Below are 25,846 nucleotides of genomic sequence, written 5' to 3' on the forward strand. Positions count from 1 at the left end.
ATCCTTGTCTCACATTTAACAAAACCTGATCGTCAACAGGTATAAAACCCTAATGTAATTGGTATTTTATGATCGAATACACATTTTAAGATCAGTAATGCTAAAAGAAACTTTTTTGGATGAGATGAGACAATAGAAGCAGTATGGGACCTAAATGGAAACAACTAAAATCCTAAAATGCTTTAAGGCCATAAAGGTCCTCCAACCGTGAGAATAGGATCTGCAGAAAAAGTTACTGTAGTGTTTTAATACCTCTGGGTACCAGATTGTCTCATCAGCAACTGCAGTATTCCTCCTTAAATAACTCTAGAGAGGACATTGAGCGATGTCCTGCTGGTAGGACGTCCCGGTATGGACGTTATAGACATGCCAAAGGGTTAAAGTAGGTTAGATCCACTCCTGGAAGGAAATTCTTTATACCATTCATTGGCAGATAGTTGCAGTATCAATATAAGGAAGGAAATTCTTTATACCATTCATTTCATTTAACTGAACCAGATCTGATAGTAATCAAACCTGTTCACACATCTGGACATCTCTTTAATATCAGGTCTGAGTCTTGATATCATGAAGCAGACACGCTGTATCCTGGTACACAGAGTGTGGATGAATTTCTAGCCTTTGTGCAAACCTCCACCCTCCCTATGGAGTCAACCCCTTGCATTTTTATTCATCTGAACCACACTTATGCTTCAATGCAAATGACTCTGTTTTCCCTAACAGGCCGAGTCCCCGTCCTAATGAACAATATATTTTACACTGGGTTTTAGCTCTCTGTCCGGTTAGACTCCTGTGGCACATTTAATTTTCTAATAATGTAACTCTTTGTCTTTTATTTCAGTCTTCATTGTTGTTATTGGGGGTGGATTGATCTGATGCTCATGATCAGTATTGGTTGGATATTGTTTAAAATACAAGGTCGGACGTTGAAAAAAATCAGTATTGGCAGATAGTTGCAGTATCGATATTGGACATCAAAAAGTTGTATTGAGACATTCCTAATTATCATTATTATTATTAGTTTTATAATTGTTATGTTGTTGTTGTTATTATTACCTGTACTGTTAATGTTGCTCACAGGCTAAGTTGGTCAGGAGGCTGAGAACTAAAGTTTTTTTGCATCCTCAGAACTTGGTCCATGTCTTTTTATAACCTCTGTGGTTTGTGCCTCATCTCGACAGTGAACTAAGAAAACCAAAGTGCCTTTAGTCCATCAGCCCCATTCATTTAATCTGAACTTTCAGATGGGAGTTCACCAGCTCTTTTAGCAGAGACTGCTTCCCTGTGTGCACAGATGATCTGCCATTAGAGAGTTGGGTGATTGATTTGTTAAAGTGAATGTGCGTCAGTGGAAGAGAAACATTTACCCCTCAGGCAGAGGGGCCACATTAATAACACATTACAGGGAAATGAATCACTGACTCAGAATCCACCCGGAGTTGTTTAATGACTGTTTTCATGTTCCCTTCTCTTTCCTTGGTTAGCACAACATTTAACTATAGGTCCATTATCTAAGAACATCCTGATATAATTTGACACATAATGATGAGGTCTCTGAGCTTCACTGTGTTGGTCTGGCGCTCTTCAAATTTGTCTTGTTGTGAACAATTCTGTTCTGATTTTTGAGTGACATGGCTGACGGAGGCAAAGAAAGACAACCGTGCCTCTGATGTACTGCACAGGCACAAAGGCATTAAACTTTGGATGGTTTTGCTTCAGAGAAGAAACAACCTCTTTTAGGTAAGGTAGACGTGTGTTGACCTCGGCTCGGACTTAAAGTCTTTATTTATGATTGAATGGACAAAATTACGCTCGCATTACGGCCACCAGCCCAACAGGTGGCAGTAAAAAAAAACGTCTAAATTGTTTTGCAGTGACAAAAGAGCAAAGAATTTATCAAGCAAGGAAAGAAACAAACCTCCTAATGGCAGCTAAGATCAGAACAGATGAATTGAAGGCTGCAATTAATCGTAGTTCATAATTTTATTTGACAACGTTCTTGAAGAGTAATATAATTAATCCCATCACTCTTGGTGACACACTTGTACTAATGGCCTTTTTTCCTACCATATTGCTCCTTAGTTTTATTGATTGACGATCAAGACTGCGATAAATGGTTAAACTGTGCCGTGTGTGCCCCCTGCTGGATGACTCAAAAACATCTGGCGTTGTTGGCATGTTCCAGCATGATTTCGAATCTATAAAAAAAAAATTAAATGAACGTTTAACCTCATTAAGACACTGTCAGCTCCTGTTTCTAGGTTTTACTCATCACTCGAAATACTGTCAGTGAAATGATTTTATTTGGACAGAAGAGCCACGTTGTTTACCCCACTGTGATTTGAAGCTAATTAGCTGGACTGACCAACCTGTAAGGGTTTGCTGTCAGAATTATTCTGTTCTTTTGTCACTGAAGGGAAGGGAAGGTTTCATGTGATAGAAATCCGTTGTCTATATATGTGATGTCACTGACCCTTGACACCTAGTGGTCGTATCAGTCATCTAGGGAGTCTGTAGTATTCGCATCTGGTCTATAAGCCAAATAGTGGGCTGAGGACCAAATACTGCCCAGACAACCTCAGACGGTTTTTTGAACGTGATCTTTTCCAACTTGTGATGAAGTACAGCTGTTCAGAATCACGACTGGCACGACTACGGTGTGTTGACCAACTACAACAAACTCTCTTATCCTGTGGTGATCATATATGGATGAAGTTATATGAACAACGCAGCAAAATGTACAAGGACAGATGACTCATCAGCTGTATTTAAACAATATCCTGGCCGTCAACCAAGGCCAAGCTGCCTGAAGCAACATCTGAAGGTTGGCTCAGACCATGAGACCAAACACATCGAGTTCCGCTCATGATCTGGTGTTAGTGCAGGTGGAGAGCTGAATCCCTATTAATAATGCCTTTTTTCGTATTTTATATTTGATTTCCATTTGCATTCATGAGGTCACTGACACTTGTCTGCACTGGGAAGGAAAGGACAAGCCACAGGCTGATCACAGTGTAATGAGCAGCAGTGGAGTTTGGCAGCCTTCAATGGAGAGGATTTGAGTGAAGCCTACCATAATATAAAAATGTGCAGCAGCTGGACAGCTGCCACCTCCATGCATTTAGGAAAGTGCTCTTGTTTGCCCACTGAGAATCCTAACAAGGCACTTTGGCGTTAAGAAGCAACGTGCCCTAGAGACTAAAGCGAGCCATTCATATACAAGGCTTCCTCTGCAGAAAAAAGGCCATAAACTTCTGCACAAGCTGGAGTGGAAAAGTGGCGTGGATCATATATCCTGTGGTATGACTGCATCTATAAAGTGACTGAAGACTGCAGTTAAAAGTGCTCTGTGCTGGTGCAGAACTGTTGTCTTCAAGGAAACAGACCGACTGCCTCAGTCTACTGATGACGACAACAAAAAAAAGACAAAGAATGCTTTCATACCTGCAGAGGCATGAGGACCTAATTTGACGTTGACAGAAGTGGGCTCAGGCTCAGCAAATACAAAACCATGAATATTAGAACACTCTCCTCAAAACTCACTCCACGGTTCGGTGTGACTCTGCTTCTCGAAAAGAGTTCTAGGTTGGTCTTGCAAAAGGAATAGTGTTTCTAATATCAGTTTGTACAACATTCATTACTTTCTCAATTCAAATATATGGTTTGCCTTACAACAAGGAGGTCACCTGTTTGAGCCCTGGCTGGACATTCTGCTGTCATGTTCACTTGTTGTCCCTGGTTACCCCTTATGGCCCAAGATTTAAATTTGAATAAAAAAATCACATTTATTTATATGTGTTATATATGACGTGACAAAGACGAACAATTAGTCTTCCTGTAACACCTGACCAGAATGAACCAACCTATGATGTCACTACAACGTGCCGACTTTGCCCTTTAACACAGAATGCATTTTTATACATATATGGATATCAAATGCATATCAATCACACAGTAATCTCTCCACTGTGGCATTCTGTTTATTGGACCTGGATTGAAGCGCTACCCTATTCACGGCGGCACGTTCACGTCTGATTTCCCTTTAGACCCGTGGTAGGACCCTGAACCACACAGACAGCTGACAGATATGCAATGACATTTGGTGTTTGGGTTGTTTGTTGTTATTCCCTCTGAAGGAACAGTAGGAAAATAGAGTAATAACATTTGGGCTGATGAAATGAAGGAAATGTCAAACATTTCATTTGAACAGTAATGTCAGCTGGTTTGAGTTGTTTCAGAGAAAGATTGCTCTTTTATGTGGTTCTGCCTGCCCACCAGGGTGTGTCAGCTGGGCTGGAACTCAATTTATAAAGAAAATAATAATAATAATAATAATAAAGGAAATGAAACAGGGAATCATTATCAGGTTCCACCAATTCAACCTGGAAAACCTCCAGACACAGAAAGGACATTGAAAGAACAAGAACATAAACATTATCATTAGGAATCAAACTGATGACCTATATGCTGTAAGGCAAAGGCACTAACCACTTTCTACTGTGTCACCATATGAAATGTATATTCTTTGTTCTTTGTTGTTCTTCTTCTTCTGTCCCTCTGATTTGCTGTTTTCTAATACTGTCCATCCTGGTGGAGCCCAGTGAAGATCAGCCCCTTCTGTCACCCCCTGACACTCGTCTCCCCCGTGGTTTTCCTCTCAAACATATCTGAGTTCTGCACTCACACAGAGAGAGCTGTGGTGTGTGGTTAGGTCTGTCTTTTGGAGGAACTCGTTCACACCTGCGTCTCAGCTCCAGTGTTTGTCCAGTTTGTTGTAGAGACTGTGATTATGACCAGAATCTTAGATTACGTGTTAAAGTCAGGGAGCAGGAACCGGTTATGGCCAGTGCCCGAGATTCAATGACAGATGTAATCACTGCAGAAGTACAAGTGCCATAGATGCCAGTTTGACTCATTAATTATCTTCATTACCTTAACAAATGAGTGGTGCCTGATGTCAATGAGCAGCTATTGCTCCATTCATTTGTCTAGTCTTTTTTTTTTTGTCAAAGTCTTAAATAGAACCTATTGAGTAGAATTGTATTCATAAAATTGGGCTTTGGAAATTAAAATATTCAAATGGACTCATTCATAGTCCAGAACCAATGGTCAGGTGCCAGGGAAAAAAAACTTTCATGATTATCTAAATTAGTTTTAAAACGTCTGATATGCAAAAAAAATAATATATTTGTATAGCACATGTAACATGGCGCCATATGACGACTGACCCTGGATATAAAGTGACCCAATCTATGGGGTCAGGGCTGAGAGGGTTCAATAACACAGCTCAGAGTTCCTGACACCTTTCACCTCCCACCAGCCCCTCCCACAGCCTGACTAAAGAATTACAGTATTTGGTTCAATTTGATGGACTGCTGAACTGTGAACATGCTCCGGCCCCCACAGACAGCTGTCCTGCTCACGGAGTGAAAGAAATGTGATGGATGGGCAGGAGAGTGAGGGGACATATGGAAATGACCGGGCATGAAAGAGAGAGAGATGGAAATCTCACTGCCTTTGTTTCATCAATCTCCCCTCCGAACTCCCCCACAGCCTCACAACCCGCTGCTCTTTTTTCTTTCACTCCCCCATTTCCATTGGAAAATCTTCAAATGAATCTATATCAGCGTGCCCCCGTTCCTGGCTAATACTTCGCTGCTTCATCTGGCAAATGTTAATGTTTCTCTATGGAGGTCAGGATTATTGATCAAAACAACTGAAGCCTCAAGTCAACGGGACGCATCCGTCACTCTGGTGGTGACACCTGCTGTCACTCTGAGTGGCGTCGGGTCACAGAGGCATGCTGGGTGGTACCTGAGTGACAACAGCTAAAGATCAGCATTGACAAAGTGCATCAACATCCTGCAGTTAAAGTAGCAGCCGAGCATAATTTCCCAATAACTCATCATTTTTGGCAACACCTTAGTCAGCAGAGGGGCCCGTGGTGCCATCAATCCAATCCACGGAGATTGATCTGCCGAGCGTGCGCCTGTGTGTGTGGGGGGCGGGGAGGGGGAGGGGGGTGAATTCCGGGAAAACAGAGAGGGAGAGAGAGTGAGATGGGGTGGGTGGAAAGAATGTTTGCTCTTTGTAAATTCATGTGTTTTTGGATTGGGATCATAGATACAGAACACACAGAGAAGACAGACGTTTCTGATGAGTGTCAATTTTTGGTAATTGGATTTAAAAAAAAAAATGTTTGCACTTGACAGAAAATATTCACTGACATTCTGAAGTCGTTCTGTTGCTCCAGTCATTCCTGGAGTTGTCAGTCACTGTTTTTACACATTTATTTTTTTGATTAAGTTGCTTACTCAGACACATGACTCAGCACTGGCCCTATGCTGACTCCACCTGTGTCTATAAGGAGATGCTGATGTTCTTCTTCTTCCTTTCCCAGTGCACCTGTGTAAAAGGTCAGTTGTCACATTTAACCCAGAGTTTGTAGAGTCATACGTACTTTCTGCATGAATGTACGTTAGTGGAGCTCGACCTTTAACAGCTCTGTCAGAGCAGAACTCCTACACAGCTGGACATATATCTTTATATATTTATATATGGATGACCTGTGAATAAACAGATGGACAGCTGAAGCTCTTCGGGACATGTCTCTTCGCTCTGCCGTTGATTTGTGCCGATACACTCAGGGCTGCTGTGCTTTTAACCGTAATTTACGGTGAGCCTTCTGCTTTCCAACCCGCGGTCGGTGATAAACACGGCGGTGTGAGTGTAATGGTTTGTCAATTCAAACACACGTGAGGAGAACAGGTTCAGTCTCATATAAAAGCTGCTGCTTTTATTCACCCGCGATAAAAAGTTTATTTCTGCTTTTATTTCTTACCCTCAGTTTGTCCAACGGCTCTGTGAAGTGATGTCATCAATACTTTTAAGGTCCAGATATTTCGGGCTGTGTGTTTTGTGGTCTGTGGAAAGTGTGGAAATTGAGGCTTTTTTATTTATTATATTTTATTCTTTGTTCTTTTTTACAGTGGGCATCCAGCCATTTTAATCTATCGAGTGTGTTATAGATTGTGGGATGTCTGCCCACTTGATCTGAGGTTTTAAGGGAATTACCAGAGATGTTCTTCTCCCATCCTACTGTATAGACCGTGTGTAAAAATGATGTCGTTTTGTGACTGTGAACAGAAAGTACTGTTTCTAAAGGTGTGTCGTTGGTTTGTCCTATAAGCAGAGTAAAAACGTGGGACTCGTATGGACTTCTAGGAGTTCAGTTTTGACAGCGGAGCTGGACTTTGAACTACTTTGTGAGTCAATATAATATATAATATGTCTGCTCCAGTAGAGGGAGTCGAGACCTTTTCACCTCATTAAAACCCTGTCATGTTTAACTTTCACCAAACCCTCATCTTTTCACCTTTGCCATTGACCCTGCTCCATCTCTGCCTTGTGACCTCTTGAACCAATCTTTCTGACAACCAGTCTTTAAACATTTATACAGTTTGAAAAAAAAAATGACTCCGTGTCATGGCTATAGAAGCTACTTCATATCAACACTGAGACTGACCTCTTTCATTAATTACTAATGCCACAGGATAAGATACAATACAATGCACAATATGATACAATACCACACCACAGCATAGCATAGCATGGCATACAATAGAATACAATAGAAAACCATAGAAAACCATAGAAAACCAAGATACCATATACTATGATTCAAGAAATTCAGTGTAATGCACTACGATACATTCAATGCCATACAATAATTTTAGTAGTCTCAGGATGGAAATATTGTTCCATCTGTAAGAGGTTTTTTTTTGTGTTTAATACAACCGTGAGACCAGGAGAGTTATTTTGTTTGGGCTGAAAAGGTAATACCAGTCTTTATATAGTGTTGTGCTACATTACAGTCTGAGACACTGGTGGAATGGCTGAAATATTTCATCCACTCAGTGGACACTGGATCCCTGAAGTGAATGCAGACAACAGGAATAAATACTGCTCCTTCTTCACACTTTAGATTTGATTACAAATGCACTCTGCAGCTCAGCGCAAGCTTTGTGACAAGTATCTGGAATAAAAGCCGAAATGAGGCATTGATTTTTTTTCTTTTTTTTTTTTTTTCTTTTTTTTTTTTTGGTCGAAGTTGTGTTTCAGTTCACAGCGAGACCTAACACATTTTCAAACATGATGTAAGTTTAAAAATGTGCTCTTCTCAGCTTCCACGGTCCAGTAGCGTTACTTAATTGATTTTTATAATGAACATAAATTTCCTGCCTCCACAGCTTCATGGAAAAACACGCAGGGTTTCCCACTCCTGCATGGAGACAATGATTCTTTCCACTGTTACTACTTTTATTACATTTTCACTTTGTGTTCTCTTAAAGACACAGTAAGCCAACAGTTACCTTAAAATCACACAGCAAGACTGGCTGTAAATTACCAGTAAATTGTCACTGTATTTGAGCAGTGGAAAAAAATAGAATGAATAACCTGTGTACAGGGGGCTGTTATGATTGTTGTTTTACTATTGATTTTTTTTTTTTTTTTTTGATGCTTTATTGTTGTGATGCTGTGCTGGATTCCAACATGGAACCCTTTCTTACTCCAAAAACCAAATGCTATATTTTAGCTTTTTGTTTTTTGTAGATTTGCGTGGTTGAAAATCACTCCATTTGAAAAGGCTTGACAGAGATTCTAGGTAGTTCTGGATAACAGACCTCAGATTTTGACGCTCTCTATCTTTATTAAGCTAACAATCATTCATAAACATTAATTTTGTTTGTATGGTGTAGTAAGAAAATAGTGTTGACATGATTACAAGCTCAAACACGCCAAGACTCAACAAACATGGAGTGAACTACATTGGTAACTCTAGTGTATTTGGTGCGTTACTGTACCTTTGAGTTTTCTCCTGTCATGGAGGCTAATTGTTAACGCTAATCCAGACGTGTGAAACTCAGGGCCCGTGGGCTGACTGCGGCTCTTGCAGGTCATATATTGTCAAGGCCCACAGCTACAACAATGCAGAGTGTTGATGATAAAAGGTCTATAAGCAGAGATGAACTCATCACCTCACCAGTGTTTGCTGTCTCATTTATATGATTTTCTCGAAAATGTTAGTTTGGTTTGAATGTATCTTAACCCCATAGTTGAAATGATTTTTATTGTAATATTTGTAAGTTGAATAAATAATTATCAACTCCAGAAACATTTATTATTACAACACAGAGTAGTTACATCTGAAAGGTCCTCCAATGACAACTGGCCCTTTGAGAGGAACTGTATTACTGATGTGGCTTCTGGTGGAAATGAGTTTGACACCCCTAGTCCAGACTAACCATAAGTGTGAATGTGAGCGTGGACATCTGTAAACAACAACAACAACAATGAATTTTGTCCCTCTGTAAAGTTTACAGTAATTAGTCTGGAATGTTTCGCCCCTTACGTCCTACCCTTACCCGTCCTATCAGTGCTGAAGTGGGTCAAACCTCCCTCTCTGAAGTGTCTTCGTGTCTGTAGTTGACTCTGTGCCCTGTTCCTGACGCTCCAATCCATTTAAGTGACACCCAAAGCATCAGCATTCAGCTCAGGTGCCAGGTTTAATTGAGAAGAGCTGTCAGCTTAAGATGCCAGAAAGAAGTCGACTCAACGCCAGTACTCCACAGAGTCAGGTGAGTGTCAGTGAAAGGCCCTAAACTTCCAGACGGCCAGAAAAAAATGAGAGCCAGCGCCTGAGATAAGGGGCAGGAAAAAGGGCCACGAGGGGGAAAAGAGGGGCTGAGGAGGAATGAGGTGAAGAGAAGAAGAGAAAGAGGACGGTCAGAGAAGTGGAACACGGGCAGACATGCCCCTATTCAGCTGTCAGCATGAGGCTGAATTATACCCAATCCGAGCGGAGCGGCCAACTCCCTCCTCTGTGAGAGTTAGGGCCTATAATCCTCCTGCTTGATAATAAGAGCTCAACCTCAATGATACATCAGCCCAACGGAGAACCTTAACGGCTAAGGCATCATTCTTCATTGCAAAACCCTGACACTTTTATTACCTTGCTTTTCCTCGGATCACTATTTATAGCGTTAGGCGATGCTGGTATGGATACAAAGAGAATGAGAACGGGCAGAGAGAAGTCGACGAGAGAGTTTTAATACCCCCAACCCCGCTGTTGAGTTTTACTTCTAACATTTAGGGCTCAGCTGTGCAGAAAAAGTGGAGCGTGCAGAGAGAAAAGCCCAAAACAAACGCTGCCTTTCTGCTCATAAAAGGTGCTGCGACGATGTTTGTCAGAATGATGAATAAAAACGGCTGCACACACAGATGTCATGCATCTTAGTTTGTATTCAAAGGACTTGCTGTGATGCTGTTGAAATAACGCTTTCTTCCTTCAGCCCACACTTCCTTCTTCAACTTCTTCTCTTTTCTCTCCCCGTTCTGTGGAAGAGCAAAGGTCTAAAAAACATCTGCTCCTCAGTGGATTAGAAGTGAAAGAATCAGCCGCAGGAAGTTCTCAAGGAGCTTAGAGGAAACTCAAGATCTCCACCCCTGAGGAGAAAACAGAGGTCGCAATGAGACCTGAGATGATGTTGTTGTTGTTGTTGTTGTTGTTGTTCTTCTTCTTCTTCTTCTTCTTCGTCTTCTTTTTCTAACTGTCAGAGTCAACGCTTGTAAACCAACATTTTCATTTGGGGAGACGGTTGAAATGCCTGACTTTGAAACATTTCCTGGCGTTTATGTGGAGAGAACTCCGGCCATCATTAAACCTGATGCCATCCACAAAAGTGAGGAGATCGAAGACTTCAAAGATCCTCAAAGATGGATTCTGCAGAAACGGAGGCTGCAGCTGACTCAGTGCCGATCAGCATGGGAAGGCCATCTTTCCCAGGTTGATAGTCTTCATGAGGCCTCAGGACTCATCATTGCCCTGACTCTGGCTCGCACCAATGCAATCGCTCATTGGAAATCCCTCACGAGCCAAGTCACCGATACGAAGTTTAAGGAAACTGAAACGAAAAGCCTTAGAGCAAAATACGGAACATCTGAAAAATGCACTCCAGGGCAGGGAGTCATTCCCTGCAGCTGAGAGAGAGATTAAATTCATGTTCCCCAATTGTATAATTGAAGCCACTCCTTCAAAAGAATCGACTCAGGAAAACCTGAGCAGATACGTGAACCCCGCTAACCAAAAAGCAGACCCAATAACCCTCAGATATGTGAAGGAGCCATTGTGTAGGAAGAAGAACCCGGAAAAATGGAAAAGGAAGAAACAACAGGGAATGGAACGGAGTTTAGGAATTCATAAGTTATTTTCTGTTGTGACAGGAAATCATTCTTCTTCTTCTTCTTCTTGTTCTCCCTCTGATTCATTATCTTTTTCCTCATCCCCTTTTCTCTTCTTCTCCTCCTCTGTTTTTTAATAATAATTTAATTTCATTGAAATGAAATACCTACCGGGATTTGTCTTCTTCATCTTCGTCTTCTTGTTCTTCATCTTACGTTACTTTCTTTTGCTTCTTGTTTTTCTTCTTGTTCTTCTTCCTGTTCTTGTTATTTTTTCATCTTCACCATCTTCTACTTTTCTTCCTTTTCTACTTCTTGAGCTTCTTTTTCATCTCCGTCATCTTGTTCTCCCTCTGATTCATTATCTTTTTTCTCATCCCCTTTTCTCTTCTTCTCCTCCTCTGTTTTTTAATAATAATTTAATTTCATTGAAATGAAATACCTACCGGGACAAGAATACAGATTCTTGACTCTAAACAGGAAGTGAACTCCTCAGACGGTGCGGCCTGTCAATAATCAGCTGCACTAAAAAAAAAATGGCTGTGTTAAGAACACGTCAAGTGAACAACGCAGGAAAATCAAGGCTCCATCAGTGAGTTGATTTCCCAGCAGCGACAGTCGATACTGACCTGATGAAAACAGCTCTTATCAGATTAGGATTTAGTTTGGATGAATTCTCTGTCGCCGCTGCTCCTCGTGTCTGTGTCTGCAGAGGTCGAAACCTGGGTGGAAAAAAAATAATCAAAAGTTTACAGCAATTCTTTGAAAGAAAACAAACTGAGTGATATTTGACACTCTTTGTATTGATTTGTCATTACTCCTGTCTGTTGCTATTGATTGGTTATTACTCTGTGTCTTGCGATGAGAAGGTCAGTGGTTCCAGCTTCAGCTGCTCTGTGGATTTACTTCAGGTACTGTAGCTTCCTGTGAGTGTAATAAAAATAATGATAACAAAAAAATACATTAATAATAATAATAATAACCATAATCGTAATAATAATAATAATTCTCTAAATTATAATGCACACAAAACAAACACTTTTGTAAACAAAAACTATTTTGAATCGTCTCAGGTTTCTTAGAGTTGTTTTGACATAGTTTGTACAGTAGCTGTTGTTATTTAATGGATCTCATCAGTTAAGGTTGGAGGCCAGACAGAGAAAAGTGGATAGCTTTAGTTTAAGTCTGGCAGTTTGTGCGTCGTTTATTCTCTATTTAAGTCTCAGATGGAGAATAAAAATGTGATAATCCATATCAGACAGACTGTAATGCTAACATTTTCACTGTAGGGTTTTATTGAATTCGGCTTTGCATGAAGAGAATCCATTGTCCGCGCCACTGTCCAATGGTGGCGCGGAGTTTATCATAGTGAATGTAAGTGAAGCTCGATAAAACGATAAAATGGATGAAGTAAAACAAGTGCGAAGACAGAGGAGGAGTGAAAAAAAAAGAAAAACTCAAACTCAGAGCTTTATTACAGCTGCTTCAACTCCACCTCTGTTCACACTCCATTTGCACTTTTATTAGCAGAATGTTTAGTTTTTCTTTGTGCAGTCGACTCCTTTGTCCTCTCGTTTTCACCGATAACCAGAGCCCGGTCTCATGTTGTTGTTATTCTTACAAAACTTCATTATAGATTAGGATCAAATTTCATCTTTGGGCCTGACTCTACATCGCAGCAATGCAGCGATCTTCTGGCTCCCGGTCTTTTCGTGATAAGCTCGCTGCTCTCCTTTTTTTATCAGTTTTTTTTTTTCTGAGACAGACTGAAAGGAGCTCAAAGACTGCAGCCTCATCGTCTCACTGCTTCTATGCTCAGCTGAATAACTAAGTGAAAAGTCTGATGGTCAAAATTAGAGCATGAACCAACGCAATCGGGCTTTTATCTCTTTTTCTTCGAGGCTACTGGATGACCTTTTCTTCCTGTAATTGCCTTATGGAAAGTCTCTCACGGCTGCAATGAAGCAGGGCCAGATAAGTGACGGCTGATAGAAATGTCTTTTCCCTTTTATTCCCCCGTGTAAGGCCTGAGCATGTACCAGGCCTTAGAGCTATGTCATAAACGGTGTTGGAGAAAAAAAGGGACGTAAAAAGCGGCTTTTGATGACTTTAAAAAGCACAGTTCTTTTAAATTCATCGAGACTAATTGATTGTTCGGCTGTAAAGTATCAATCTGAACCCGGCAGAGATTTTTCTGAGGCTTTAGCTGGAAATGAGGGTGGAACTTTTGAACTTTTATTTCGTGGGCGTATGATTCCTGGAAGCTTGGATTATTGATCAGGCTACGAACATTTTTCTTTCCCCCATAGATCTTCTGACAGACTTTAAAATAGCGCAGCCAATAGGAAGCCTGCTTAGGTGGTGTACGGGTGTTTCCTTAAAGGTCAGGCCTGGATGATGTAATCTAATGCACACCGCTCCACCATGACGTGTCTGCTGCTAATGAAAAGTACTAGACTTAATGTGAAATTGAGAAAAACAAGAATTTTATTTAAAGGGAATTATTATATTGCTTTTATACGAATTATGGTGGTCCATAAATGTATTAAATCAGTGGAATTTGATTTGGGGCCCACCAGGGGACTCTTGGGGGCCTCAGATAAGAAAAAATATAAACTATGAATCTATTTTTTTATGCAGCAATGGTACCTGAATGCACCTTGTGTGGCAGCTGAAACTTCGGCATGACCTGTGTCTAAATCTGTGTTGACCTGGCGGTTTGCGCCTGCTATCAAGCTGCTCTGCTCCTCAAGATAGCCTGTAGCTAGCTATAAAAATAGCATGTAGCTAGTCATTGCAACACAATAACTAATCATTAATTGAAAACATATTTTATCTGTATTTTTTAATAAATTAATATTTCAGGTGACCCTATTTGAATTCCAGGTGACCTCGCGTAGGGTCACAACCCCAAGGTTGAAACACTAAAGTAAATGAACTCCATAGTTCCGCTGGTCTATGGATGAAGTATTCTAACGTCTATTTATTTTTGATAACATGGGTAAGAGAACAAATGTACAGAAACATTTTCTATTTTCTTTTACCACAAGGTGGACACTTATTTAAGCTGACATTTAGAATAAATGTGTCATTTTGTGAGAAAACACTTCACATCACTTGGGTCTGCAGGTCCACTTTGAAGGATGTGAAGAATGCTGAAGCTTCAGAGTCTGAACTGATTCTGAGAAATGACTCAGTTCTAATGCCCGTCCTGTGAAGATGCAGGAGGCTGGGCTGTCGGAATAAATCACACCACGAACCATGTCTCACCAAATGTTTTTCTTTCTTTTTTTTTTGTTCCTCGGCCACTCTTGTTGACACAGAGTGATGCCCACTGCCGCTGACCTGAGATGACATGGGCTGACGAGTGGAGACACGTGCTGCGGACGTTCTGGAGACGAACGGAGCGTCGCGTGTTTTTTGAACTTTTACAACACTTTTTAGTTTTTTAGTGTTTCTCTGGTATAAAAAAATAAAATTGTCCAGGAGTAGTGGAAGTCCATCACAGCACAGGCTGCTGAGGAATCTTAAACTCAAAGACAGTGAACCTGTCATGTTCAGTTTATTTACTGATTAACTGCAAAGACACTGCACCGCAGGTACAGAGTAGTGCAGGCTCAGTACAACCCCCACACATCTGATACCGATACTACAACCTGGAGTATCTGCTGATAATCATCCTGCACCTTCATTCCTCCTCTCCTAAATCAGTGTATGATAATACAAGTACTTTAGTATGGAAGTACTGGACTTGCTTGAATATTTGAATATTTTCCCGTACTTTTAAGGAGCTGTTTCTCGGAGTAGTACTAAGGCTGAGTGGGCGAACCGTACTTACCTTAGTGACACAGGTTAACCATAAGTGAACCGTACAACGTGTACCTTAGTGACACAGGTTAACCACAAGAGGCAGCAGTGAGCCAGCAGAAAAGCAAGAATTTTCACTCGACATTTGCAGATAACTACGAAATATAATTGGTTGATTAATTAGAGGTTTTACCTAGTAAATGTGTCCTCTATATACTGTATAGTTGAGGTTTTCCCTTGGAGTTTTGTCCTTGTATGGACTCACCTCTGTCTGAATGTGTTGCCCGGTTTAAGGTATACTGAGATGTTCTCTGTCTAGAGAAGTAGAACTACTAGGGTTCCGTCTAACATCAACCAGAAACTGATGAAGTTCTTCAGTTGGGGAACAAACATCTTAAAGGACTCTAAGAAGTCCAGTTTCTTACAACTAAACTCTTTGGATAACATGGTCTGGATGAATGAGAATCTCCACAGACGATATGTTGTTGTCATTTATTTTGTTTAGTTATTTTCTCTGGCATCCAATCTAAGTTGTATTCATCCATCGATCTATTCTTTCTCCGTCCTCCGGGCTGTTCATAGTTTTGATTGAACAGCATGTCTTTGAACGCACCACCTTTGGGCCTACCACAGAGATCCACACCCTGTAGGACATTTTGGAGCCACTGGGGTGAAGAAAAATATCAGAAGTTAAAGATGGGAAATGATTTTAGAATTAAACCGAATCTCCACGTCTGCACTTCATCGTCCACTGAGGCCACAGTGCGGAATGAAAATTGATATCACAGAGTGAACAAATAGTATCACACGGAGGAGAAAATGAGAGACTGGGCTAATTCCTGACATTTGCATGTTGCTGACTAAAGAGCAGAGTGTCTGTCTAATCAGGAACGATGTGCCTGCAGTGATACAAGGGGAGACGAACGGCATCTTCACACTGATTAGATTAAGAAGAGCTCATGCTCCAGGATGTGTAAGAGCTCTGAGCCATCACGCAAGATAATTTGTACTTTCTCGGAGTGAAACCCGACATAAGTGATCGTGAGGCAGCACATATTACATAGTCTTTCATTTTTATGGAATAACGCATGCATAAACATCTGTTGTTAATTTACTGGTGTTTGGAAAATACTATTCTCTGATTACATACTTTTAAAAAAAGTACAATATGTACAAATATTGGTGACACATTTAATTATTGTCTACTGTCAGTACAATATACTCCTACAGTGACAGTATTAGTAGCCTGTATTAATTAGTGATTTAAAGAATTAAATGCCAAGGATGAAGTCACTGTGATCTGTAGTAAAAAATCATTTGTAAAACCTGCCAACACTGAACTACAGACAAATGAAATGATCCTAGAAAAGGGACAGGGTGAGGGGGCGGGGGGTGAGGGTAGGGCTACACTTGACAGCTCTCCAGTTCCTTATTATTATTTATATTATATATTATTATTTTTTGTACAAGCTCCCAATCAATGCACTTTTTTGTTTTTTTTTTACCGCCAGCAGAAAGCTTGTTTGACTTTTGACCACGTCAAATAGTCGAAGGCAAACAGAAGGAGGCGTTGTAGAGCTCAATATTTAAAATAAGAAGTTGGTGGACAGCTCCCGGTGCTGAAATAACCATGCAGTGTGTTGTCGACGGCCTGAAATCAGGAAGCTTTAAATCCACATGAAGTTCTTCTTCTGATGTGTCTGTGTTTATTTATTTATTTATTTCTATATTAATGATTAATGAACAAGAGAAAATACAGAGATTGTTTACAGTTTATCTCGTCACCTAGGGATTCCTTCTGTATATTATTCTATATAAACATTATCTATTTATATCTATTTATCAGAGAGTTAATCCAAGCTGCTGTTAGGTACCACACCTTCATGTGGTAAAGCACACTGTCCATATTTACTCAACAACAATAAAAACACCCACAACAACCGTAATCGTTTTTTACTTCCACAACAACAACCGTAATCGTTTTTTACTTCCTTACCCCATATTTCAACAAGACACATTGTCTGCCTTCTGTATCCCCGGCAGCCCTGGTGGTGTTTTTAATTAGTGATCACACGCAGGGCTTGGTGTTTATAAAAATAGTTACCTCAGAGGAGAGAAGAAGGGTCTTTGAAGATCTCCCAGATTGTCTCGTGTTGAATTAACTCTCCACATGCTCTGAGTGATAACATGCGAGAAGTAGACGGATATAAAAAGATACGAAAGGGCTTTGTTCTGCGTTACCGTCGTCAAACAGACAACCATTCACTTCTTAAAGGAAATGTCTGCAGATTGTTACACCTGAATGGGTTCATGTGGTTTGCTGTAGGTGGCGCTAGTTTTTGAGTGTAGGAGTTACTCAGATATTGCCATCTAAACTTTCCCGTGCCGTGAGGAAACCTCAACAGTGTTGGCGCCATCATCGCCCATGGCCATTCGTTTGTCCCAGACTTTACGGGTACTTAGTAAACAAATCAAACATCTTAAGCGCATTAATATAAAAATGATCATTGCAGCATAAATGTGCGGTGGGGGTTAATGTTATATGAGAAGAATAAGCAGATGCCAAGAAACAATGTAATAATTTCTCTGACCACAGCTGTAGAGACATTTATAAATGTGTTTGGCTTTAGTCCTGACAGCTTATAATAATAAAACTGTTATTATTTACAATTTAAATTTTATAAAGTGATATTATTAAACTTGTTATAGAACATCATTACAAACACCTAGATTGAAGGGAGTTATTGATGTGATACTTTCTGGCTTGTTAGTGTTTGGTAGTTTGTGTAGCGGCTAGCACCGACTGAATTTATGCTTTGTAGTTGTATGCTATGTTTAGTGTGTGGCACGTTGCCGGTGTGTTAGCCCTAGTTTGTGTCCAGCTAGTGCCATGTCAGTAGCTTTTTTGTGTTGCAATGACATTTATTTATAATCCTTACGATCTGAGTTCAAGGTAACCCTGCTTACAACATTAGCGTCTCTTGATCGTGAGATACTGCCACCTACTGGTTCTACTTTCCAATATTCAGACTATTAAAGTGACAGAGGCTTATTGTAAACAAACAGGGTTCTGTGAGTTAGTATGTAAGAGTGCATGGTGTGCCATAGCTTTATTTCTTCTAATGTTTTATTAAACACATCTGTGTAAGTGTGAGCCAACTGCACTCATTTCCCATGTACTGTATGTAGTTTAATGGAGTATACATCAAAGAATCCACACTGCCTTTGTCTTTGCTGCTCTTGCTCTCGCGTGCTCTCTGATAAGCTCTGACCCCCAGCGCAGCTTCCGCAGCTCAGCAGATAGCGTTTGCCTCGCTTCACTTCCTTGTAAGAGCAGGCCTGTGGGGACAGATGCACCATGGGAAGGAAACAGAGATAAACAAGAGGCTTCTTTGGCTGTTGTCATGTCATGTCTTTCACAGGGTAAGGAGGGGGAAAAGACGTCAGCTGCAGCATTCATTCACTTACTCATTCTTTTACTCATCTTAATGCTTTTAAGAACTCGACGGAGCTGAAGCTAAACCCTGGACAATCCTCTAGTACAACACATGGTCATATTTAAAACTCCGGGAATCACTGCTTGTTAAATTACCTTCAAGATAAAAAATATTGTTAAAAACATATTAATCTATTTTTCAGTATATGCCTATTAATGTTTTCTGTGCTGTTTGGTCCCCTCTGTAGTCAACACGAAACGACATCTGGTCGTTGTCTTCTTCAACTGATGACAAAAGCTGGACGTCATCATGAATACACACTTGGACACTTCCCATCTAAATTTATCTTAAACAACCTTCTGAGTCCTGGAGCCAGATCGTTTGTACCGTTGAACCCAGTTGTAATACAGTTTGTGGCAAACAGACCATCAGTGTTAGGTGGATGAAGTACAGTCGCGATGAAGTGCAGAAGATCTACATAGATCTCACCGTGCTGGCCGTGGTTTCTGCGTCATCACAACATCCTGTTTCTGCCACGTTGTGTATGGATGGATGTTTATCTAGGATTTAAAACATTCAAAAGACCATCAGTCCATTGAAGTGATATTTATATAAAGATAATATATCTATATTTACAAAGTGATATTTGCAGCTAGCAGAGATGTTAAAAGAAAGGTGCTAACATTCAAGCACAACCTTAAAGGAGAATTAAACCTTCGTCTCCTAAACCCACACACGACCTGAACAAATACAGACCTCAATAAACACAAACACAGGTGTTATTGTTTGAGTTTGTAACCTGCAAAGGTCAATCAAAATGTCAGTTTTCTACTTTTATAAAACCACAAGAAAAAAAATTGAAAATCAATGTTGACCGTTAGTCCATGGAAACCTGAACTTTAAATATTCTTTGTCGTACTTCCTGCATTTTACTTCAGCAGCAGAGTCAGTCCTCCTTTGTCACTGTACCTGGAACAAACACATCCATCCATTCTGCTCTCAGTTAGCTGGTTTACATGTTGTCTTGCCCCAGACTTTCTTCCTCCCCCAGTTCACACCTGTCCTGCTGTGGCGCCTCCTTTGAAATCCAATGTTACAAACAATAAAAAAAAACCTGTTTTTGTTTTGAATTTCTTTCACAATAATCCCCTTAAATCTCATTTACTGTCTGGGGACAGTAATTTGGAGTGCACCTGCACATTTTTATTAAGTGCTAAAGTCTACATTTTGACACTACTAAATTAAAACATTTCTCATATTCCCGACACAGCTGTGAAGTGAATCCTGAAATAGAAGCAGTGAGACGTCGGCTGGAAGATCTTTTTCTGATGAGAAATGATTTTTATTTTCATTGTTTTTCTTTGTGTGCTGCAGCTCTAATGAAATCCGAGTATTACTAATAACATGCAGCGTTCTCCCAGAATCAGGAGAGTTTGCTGTTTATTCAAGATGGTATAGAATTCATTAAGCCCTGCGACTATTTTTAGACTTCGTCAAGCTCTAATTAGCCATTTGAATGAGGCTGGTACGACGCACCGCGGTCAGTGTAACAAGCTACGTGAAGTGAATACACCTAGAGAAAACTTAATATGTAAGTACATACGTATGTGCTGTACACACAGCTGGAATTTAAAGTATCTGTAATAGAGCAGTTGTGATTTACACTGTTACTGTAACCAGGGATTCAAACCAACAATCACATGACCAAAAACACATGATTGTTCTCAAACTGTGGTTTAAATTATGACATATAACCACCACCAGAGGATGCAAAGGTACCACCACTGGTACATGGACCCTAGTTTGAACATCACTGACCTGGATGATGATAAAATTTTTATTAAATGGATAATTGTGACTGATTAAAAAGGACACATTCTATTTTTGGGCCTGTTGTTTTGACCAACTGAATGTGTGGATGCTTACAGTCACTTCTTATTGTATGATAATGGGCTGCATAGCCTTTTTTGGAGCACCCCGTTTTGCTCGATTGGACAATTGTTGAGCCACCTTTCTTCTCTTGTCATCGGGCAAAGAAAATTAAATTACAAACCAGTGTAATTTCCTCACTGTTGCAGAAAAAAACCCACAATAGTTGTGTGCCCTTCTGGGGGGGGGCTGAACCCTACTTTGACAACCACTACCTTAGAGGGTGGCCTGCTGTGTGATAGTGTATATGTACAATGGCAAAAAAATAGTACCAGAGGAGTCAAGGAGTTTTTGATTGCAGTCCATGTGTCTGTGTTCACAGACTAATAACAATAATCTTTGCTAACTGACTGCAGCCGTCTGTGTGTTTGTGCTCATGTGAAATGGCTCCCGTCGAAACTTTTTTTTTTTTTTTAAAGAGACCCAAAGACCCAGAAAGTACACGTTGTAGCGTGACAGCTTTATCTCCTCCTTCTCCTCTTCCTCCTCCCCCTCGTGGTCTGGAGGTCCAGCTCAGGAGATAAAGACGTCGGCCTCCTAATCTGCATCCTGCCATGCAGACTCCTTGATTGGTTTATCAACCGACCTTCTCTTCACCTTGTGGTGCCACATTGATTCACACTCTGTTTTAAGGACTGTGCACAAAGTAAGAACTTATCCTGGACCAGCTCATGATAACGTTGACCGTCGAACGTTTATTCTCTGTGGCAGAGAATAAATGAAGAAAATTAAGATTCAAGGCAGGTTTTGGTTCATGATGATGTTTATGAGCTGCAATTTTTACGTCGTTGAGTTATGCCTTTAACTAGTCCATGACCAGAAGTTCTTTTCATCTCCGTGTACTGATTTTTTTAAACTAAGACTACGATGTAGACTGTCATAACATCCATTAATGTTCTCTGAAGTCTTCATCTATCCCCTCTGTCCAACATCTCCAATATCTCCCAAAATGCTCCACCTTAACCCCCACTCTGCTCATTTCTGATCCCTCCCGTCACCCTCAGGGAAGATCACAGCATCATCATCTCCTCCACTTTCTCCATTAGTTTTCGTCGGCGTGGCTGTCAGTGCTGTGAACTGCAGCAGTCAGAGCGATGACTTGTGTTTTCTCTTTTTTGGGGAGGGGTGTTGGTGATAAGTGTTAAGTGCTAGTCAAATACTTAAATGGCTGTGGGGAAACGTAGCTCCTTTGTGTTGTGACACTTGCATAACGGTGCTGTCTGTGTAAACATCAGTCACTGATGCTGCTGCTGCTGAAACCAGATCCATTAACCCTGAGTGAGCATCGTGATGGAACCGGAGAACAGTGTGTGTCACAGTCAGATGCTAATGTGTTTTCACCAAACTCCAGCTCTGTTCATACAACCTGCGTCTCCCACACGGAGAGCCACTCATCAGACAGGGGGCAGCGGGATTATAGCTGAGTCCTCCGGTTTCTCCAAACAACAGCATTTTATCGTACAGCGATCAAAGGTGTTGTAATGATTACAGTTTTTTAATCAGTTATTCACCAAAACATCTGTTCCTTCCTGCTTCAACTAAAGACTCACCAACAGACCGACCAGTTTTAGGAATTGGTCTATACTACATGGTCTGTCCCAACAGGCATTTAATGTTGTGTTGTGCTACATTAACAGCCTAAGCTAATCATAGCGCAACAACTGACTTTTGGACAAGTTACATATAATGTTCATGCTAAATTGAGATGCTGGTGGACAGACCTATACTATTCAGACCTGTTGTACAAAATTTATCAGATATTGGCGTTAGCAAGTCACACTTCTGAATAAAATTGTAATCAATCAAAATATTTCACTAGATGCATCTCAAGTATTAACCCATGCTTTTTTTCTATTGGTTATCTAACCAATAGAAAAAAAGCATAAACATATGCTTCTAGTTTGTTTTTAGACTGTGGTTGTCACATGGGAAAGGTGGACTGTTGATTCTCCAAGCCATAGAGAATCCTTTGAAGAAAAATCAGTGATTTATCGCTGTCTCCACCAGTCAAGTTCAAGTGTTTGGCATCATGGCATTAGTGTCCAAATTGATTTACTTTGGTAAAAACACAACAAAAGAGGCAGAAGTTGAAGCACAACCTCTGTGTCAACACAAGCCAAAATTACAGGTTTTCCAACTCTACTTAAATGCCAGATACAAATCTATTGATCTGGAACACTTTTTAAGTTCTGCAGTTCCACCAGTTAATTTCCACCGGCGACAACAGTCAACAGACAAACTTAATTTGCCTTCTTGTCAAGTTTTTTGGTTTGTTTCCACTGATGAACCGCAACTATTCCAGAGTGTAGTTATCCACTTACCTTTATTTTGCAGTCAGGTCTTTTTGTGTCAAAGGTTTTTTGTTTAACTGATTTACTTTTTTGAATTGCCTTCATGTCAACTGGTGGTCTACAGTTGACAGTGTTGTCCATAAACAGCTCTTTTGCCAATCAACACAGTAATTGCTCGGCTGTTGACGTGCTACTGAGAGGCGGAGAGACTTAATCACGTCAAGATAATGATCAGTTCCAGCTGCCGTTTGTTGTTTGCTGACAGTTAAAAGCTTGTTTTTTCAGATGCGTGTCAATACGACAGCAGCGAGACGTTCCGCCTACATCGGCGACTCTCAAAGCTGCTTTGTTACGATTGTGTCCTGCTGAGTGAAAATCTCTGAGAGCTGATGAGACCTTAAACCCAATACTTCTGAGAAGAAAGATACTTTCAATTTATCGTTTGATTCTTTCTTTTTCTTTTAAATTGCTGTTTTGATGCCAGACGCTCATCCTTGAAATACATAAAAAAACTGGAGTTAATTGATTTAATCTCAGGTTTTTTTCTTTCTTTCTTTGTTCAAGGCCACAATTGATTTAAGTCACATCATAAAATATACATATTTGAGTCTGCCCTGCTGTCAGGGTTTGTCTGACTAATAATTACTCCAATTAGCAGAAAATGAATCACCCTACAAGCGTGTTTGCTTTTTCCTCACCCTCATACCTATTTACTTTTCTCATTTGCAATTCATAGCTTTAAGATGATGCTTTTGTCAGTCAGAAGTTTCCAACATGACGCCGGCAGTCTATATTTAACACATGGCTGAGTGTGAGCTGCTTGTCAAACAGAAAAACAAAGAAAGAAAGAAAAAGCCCTGATGCCCGGGGTAAATAGTTCAACAAAGAGTTTTCCTCTACTGCTGTATATCAGGTCTACAGTCTCACCTCATTCTTATTCTTTTTTTTAAATTGCTGTGAGCACAGACATCAGTGCCAACATTAACAACAATCCTGGTACAGAACCCAGAGCTAACATTAGCTACAACATCCTGCTTCAGACTGCTGAGCTAACATTTGCAAAAACAGTCCTGGTACAGACACCAGAGGTAATGTTAGCTACAACAGTCTTGCTGCAGAAACCTGGAAACCTGAGCTTTCATTAGCTACAACAGTCCTGCTGCAGAAACCTGAGCTAATGTTAGCTACAAGAGTCCTGCTGCAGAAACCTGAGCTAACATTAGCTACAACAGTCCTGCTGCAGACAGCTGAGCTAACATTAGCTACAACAGTCCTGCTGCAGACAGCTGAGCTAACATTAGCTACAACAGTCCTGCTGCAGAAACCTGAGCTAATGTTAGCTACAAGAGTCCTGCTGCAGAAACCTGAGCTAACATTAGCTACAACAGTCCTGCTGCAGACAGCTGAGCTAACATTAGCTACAACAGTCTTGGCACACACTGCAGCACAGATTTCTGGACCTAGGTTTGCCTCTCCTGGTCAAAGATAAGTTTGTTGAAGTTATGTTTGAAAGTTTGTAAAAGCAGGACTTGAAGTCCTTGTTTGCACCTTGCCATGTAGCCTACTAACAATGTAGGTTTAGTCAGAAATATTCCCATGTCAGACCTGGCGCTGACATGGGAATATTCAGTACTAAATCCTGTATTTTTTAAACCACTAAGTAATGTTTATCTGTAAAACATCACTGTGTGGGATCAGCATTTTCCACATGATTTATCCCTGTAAATATATATAAAAACACATCATATGCATCAGTACTAATTATACAACATGTCAGTTCCGTGCCTGCTAATCTGTTCTGCTCAGAACCTTCTGATTGTTGATTTAACTGTTGTCAGGAAAATTCAAATGAGGTACTTCATTACAGGCCTTGGGAGGAATAAAGTCTAAATATGTTTGAGTTAGAAAAAAAAAACAAACAGTCTAGCTGAAGGCATTACACATAATTAGAGGTAGAATCACAAAAACCGTCCTGGAGTGAATGGAGGATCTGATTACTGATGTTAATCTCATTCACTGTAACACAAATATCCAATATCATGTTCTCACTTTGGTGTATTACAAGCAGCGCTGGCGCCCCCTGCTTTTACTGATGAAAAGGCTTAAGGCACACGGAGAAAGTCAGGCTTTAATTAAACACCAAGGCTTACATACGACAGGTTTAAAACAGGTTTTAATACGGAGGTTTAAATTCAGTCTGTTCTGTCCACTCAGGTCAGTGACTTCAGAGCACAGACACAATGACCGACTCATGTTTTTAAAAAATAATAATTGAAAAATGAACTTAGGTGGCATAGGAAAATACTTACACAGATGTGAAGTCGTCCTTCTGTAGTTAGTAATTCAGAGATGGGATATGATTATAATTATATATTTTTATTACATTTCATTGTTTGACACAATAAAAGCAGTTCATTAAATTGTAATTAATGTTGGTTGACAACTGAACTAATCACATAACAAGGTGAAGAACAAAACCTATTCCTATTAAGACTATTTATAAAATAAACACAGTGCATAATGTTGTAGTACACACTAAAATACCTACAGACAGGGTTACTACTAAAGAAATTAACAAAGATGGAAAAAAAACTCTATACACTAGGGGGAGCCCATGTACCGCCAGTGGTGCATGCACCATATATTGAGAACAGCTGGCTTAAAAATTTAAAATTGATGTTACTTTGGTGATAATTCCATGACAAAAAAGCTACAAATTTCGGACAGAATTTTTCGTTATTTGACCAGAAATCATCTGTTTATTCAAATTACTCCAGTTCTGAGTCCACTGGAAATCACAGTCAATGCTTCACTCTGCCCAGTGTTTGTCCAGCAAATGGAGTTCCACCAAGTTTTACTTTGAAAACATTTGCTGTTTAATGACAGTCGCTGCTTTAATTCACTGTTTCATGATTTTTACTTCCTGTCTCTACAGGTGATCCTGATCCTGACCAAGCTGTATGACTTCCACATTGGCAGTGTCACTGAGAGTACACTCTGGAGGCGAGTACACATTCAATTATATACATTGTTTCTACCTGGTTAATGTCCACAAGTGATCTAAGTGTTCTCTGGTGGTTCCCTGAAGCCCTGTTTCCTCTCACAGCCCAAGGAGCTGCTCAATAGAGGAGTAGGTTGATC

General features: G+C 40.3%; 1 protein-coding gene across 1 annotated transcript in view; it reads left to right on the forward strand.

Moving 5' to 3' along the window:
* sorcs3a (sortilin related VPS10 domain containing receptor 3a) overlaps positions 1-25,846 on the forward strand; it is a 223,646-nt gene that overhangs the window by 72,940 nt on the left and 124,860 nt on the right. Inside the window, exon 7 of the mRNA XM_025058263.1 lies at positions 25,641-25,708. Coding sequence (XP_024914031.1) covers positions 25,641-25,708 — 68 coding nt within the window. The remainder of the gene's footprint in view (positions 1-25,640; positions 25,709-25,846) is intronic.

This window comes from Cynoglossus semilaevis, chromosome 9 (genome assembly GCF_000523025.1).
Source record: "Cynoglossus semilaevis isolate Cse_v1.0 chromosome 9, Cse_v1.0, whole genome shotgun sequence".
Taxonomy (NCBI): Eukaryota; Metazoa; Chordata; class Actinopteri; order Pleuronectiformes; family Cynoglossidae; genus Cynoglossus; species Cynoglossus semilaevis.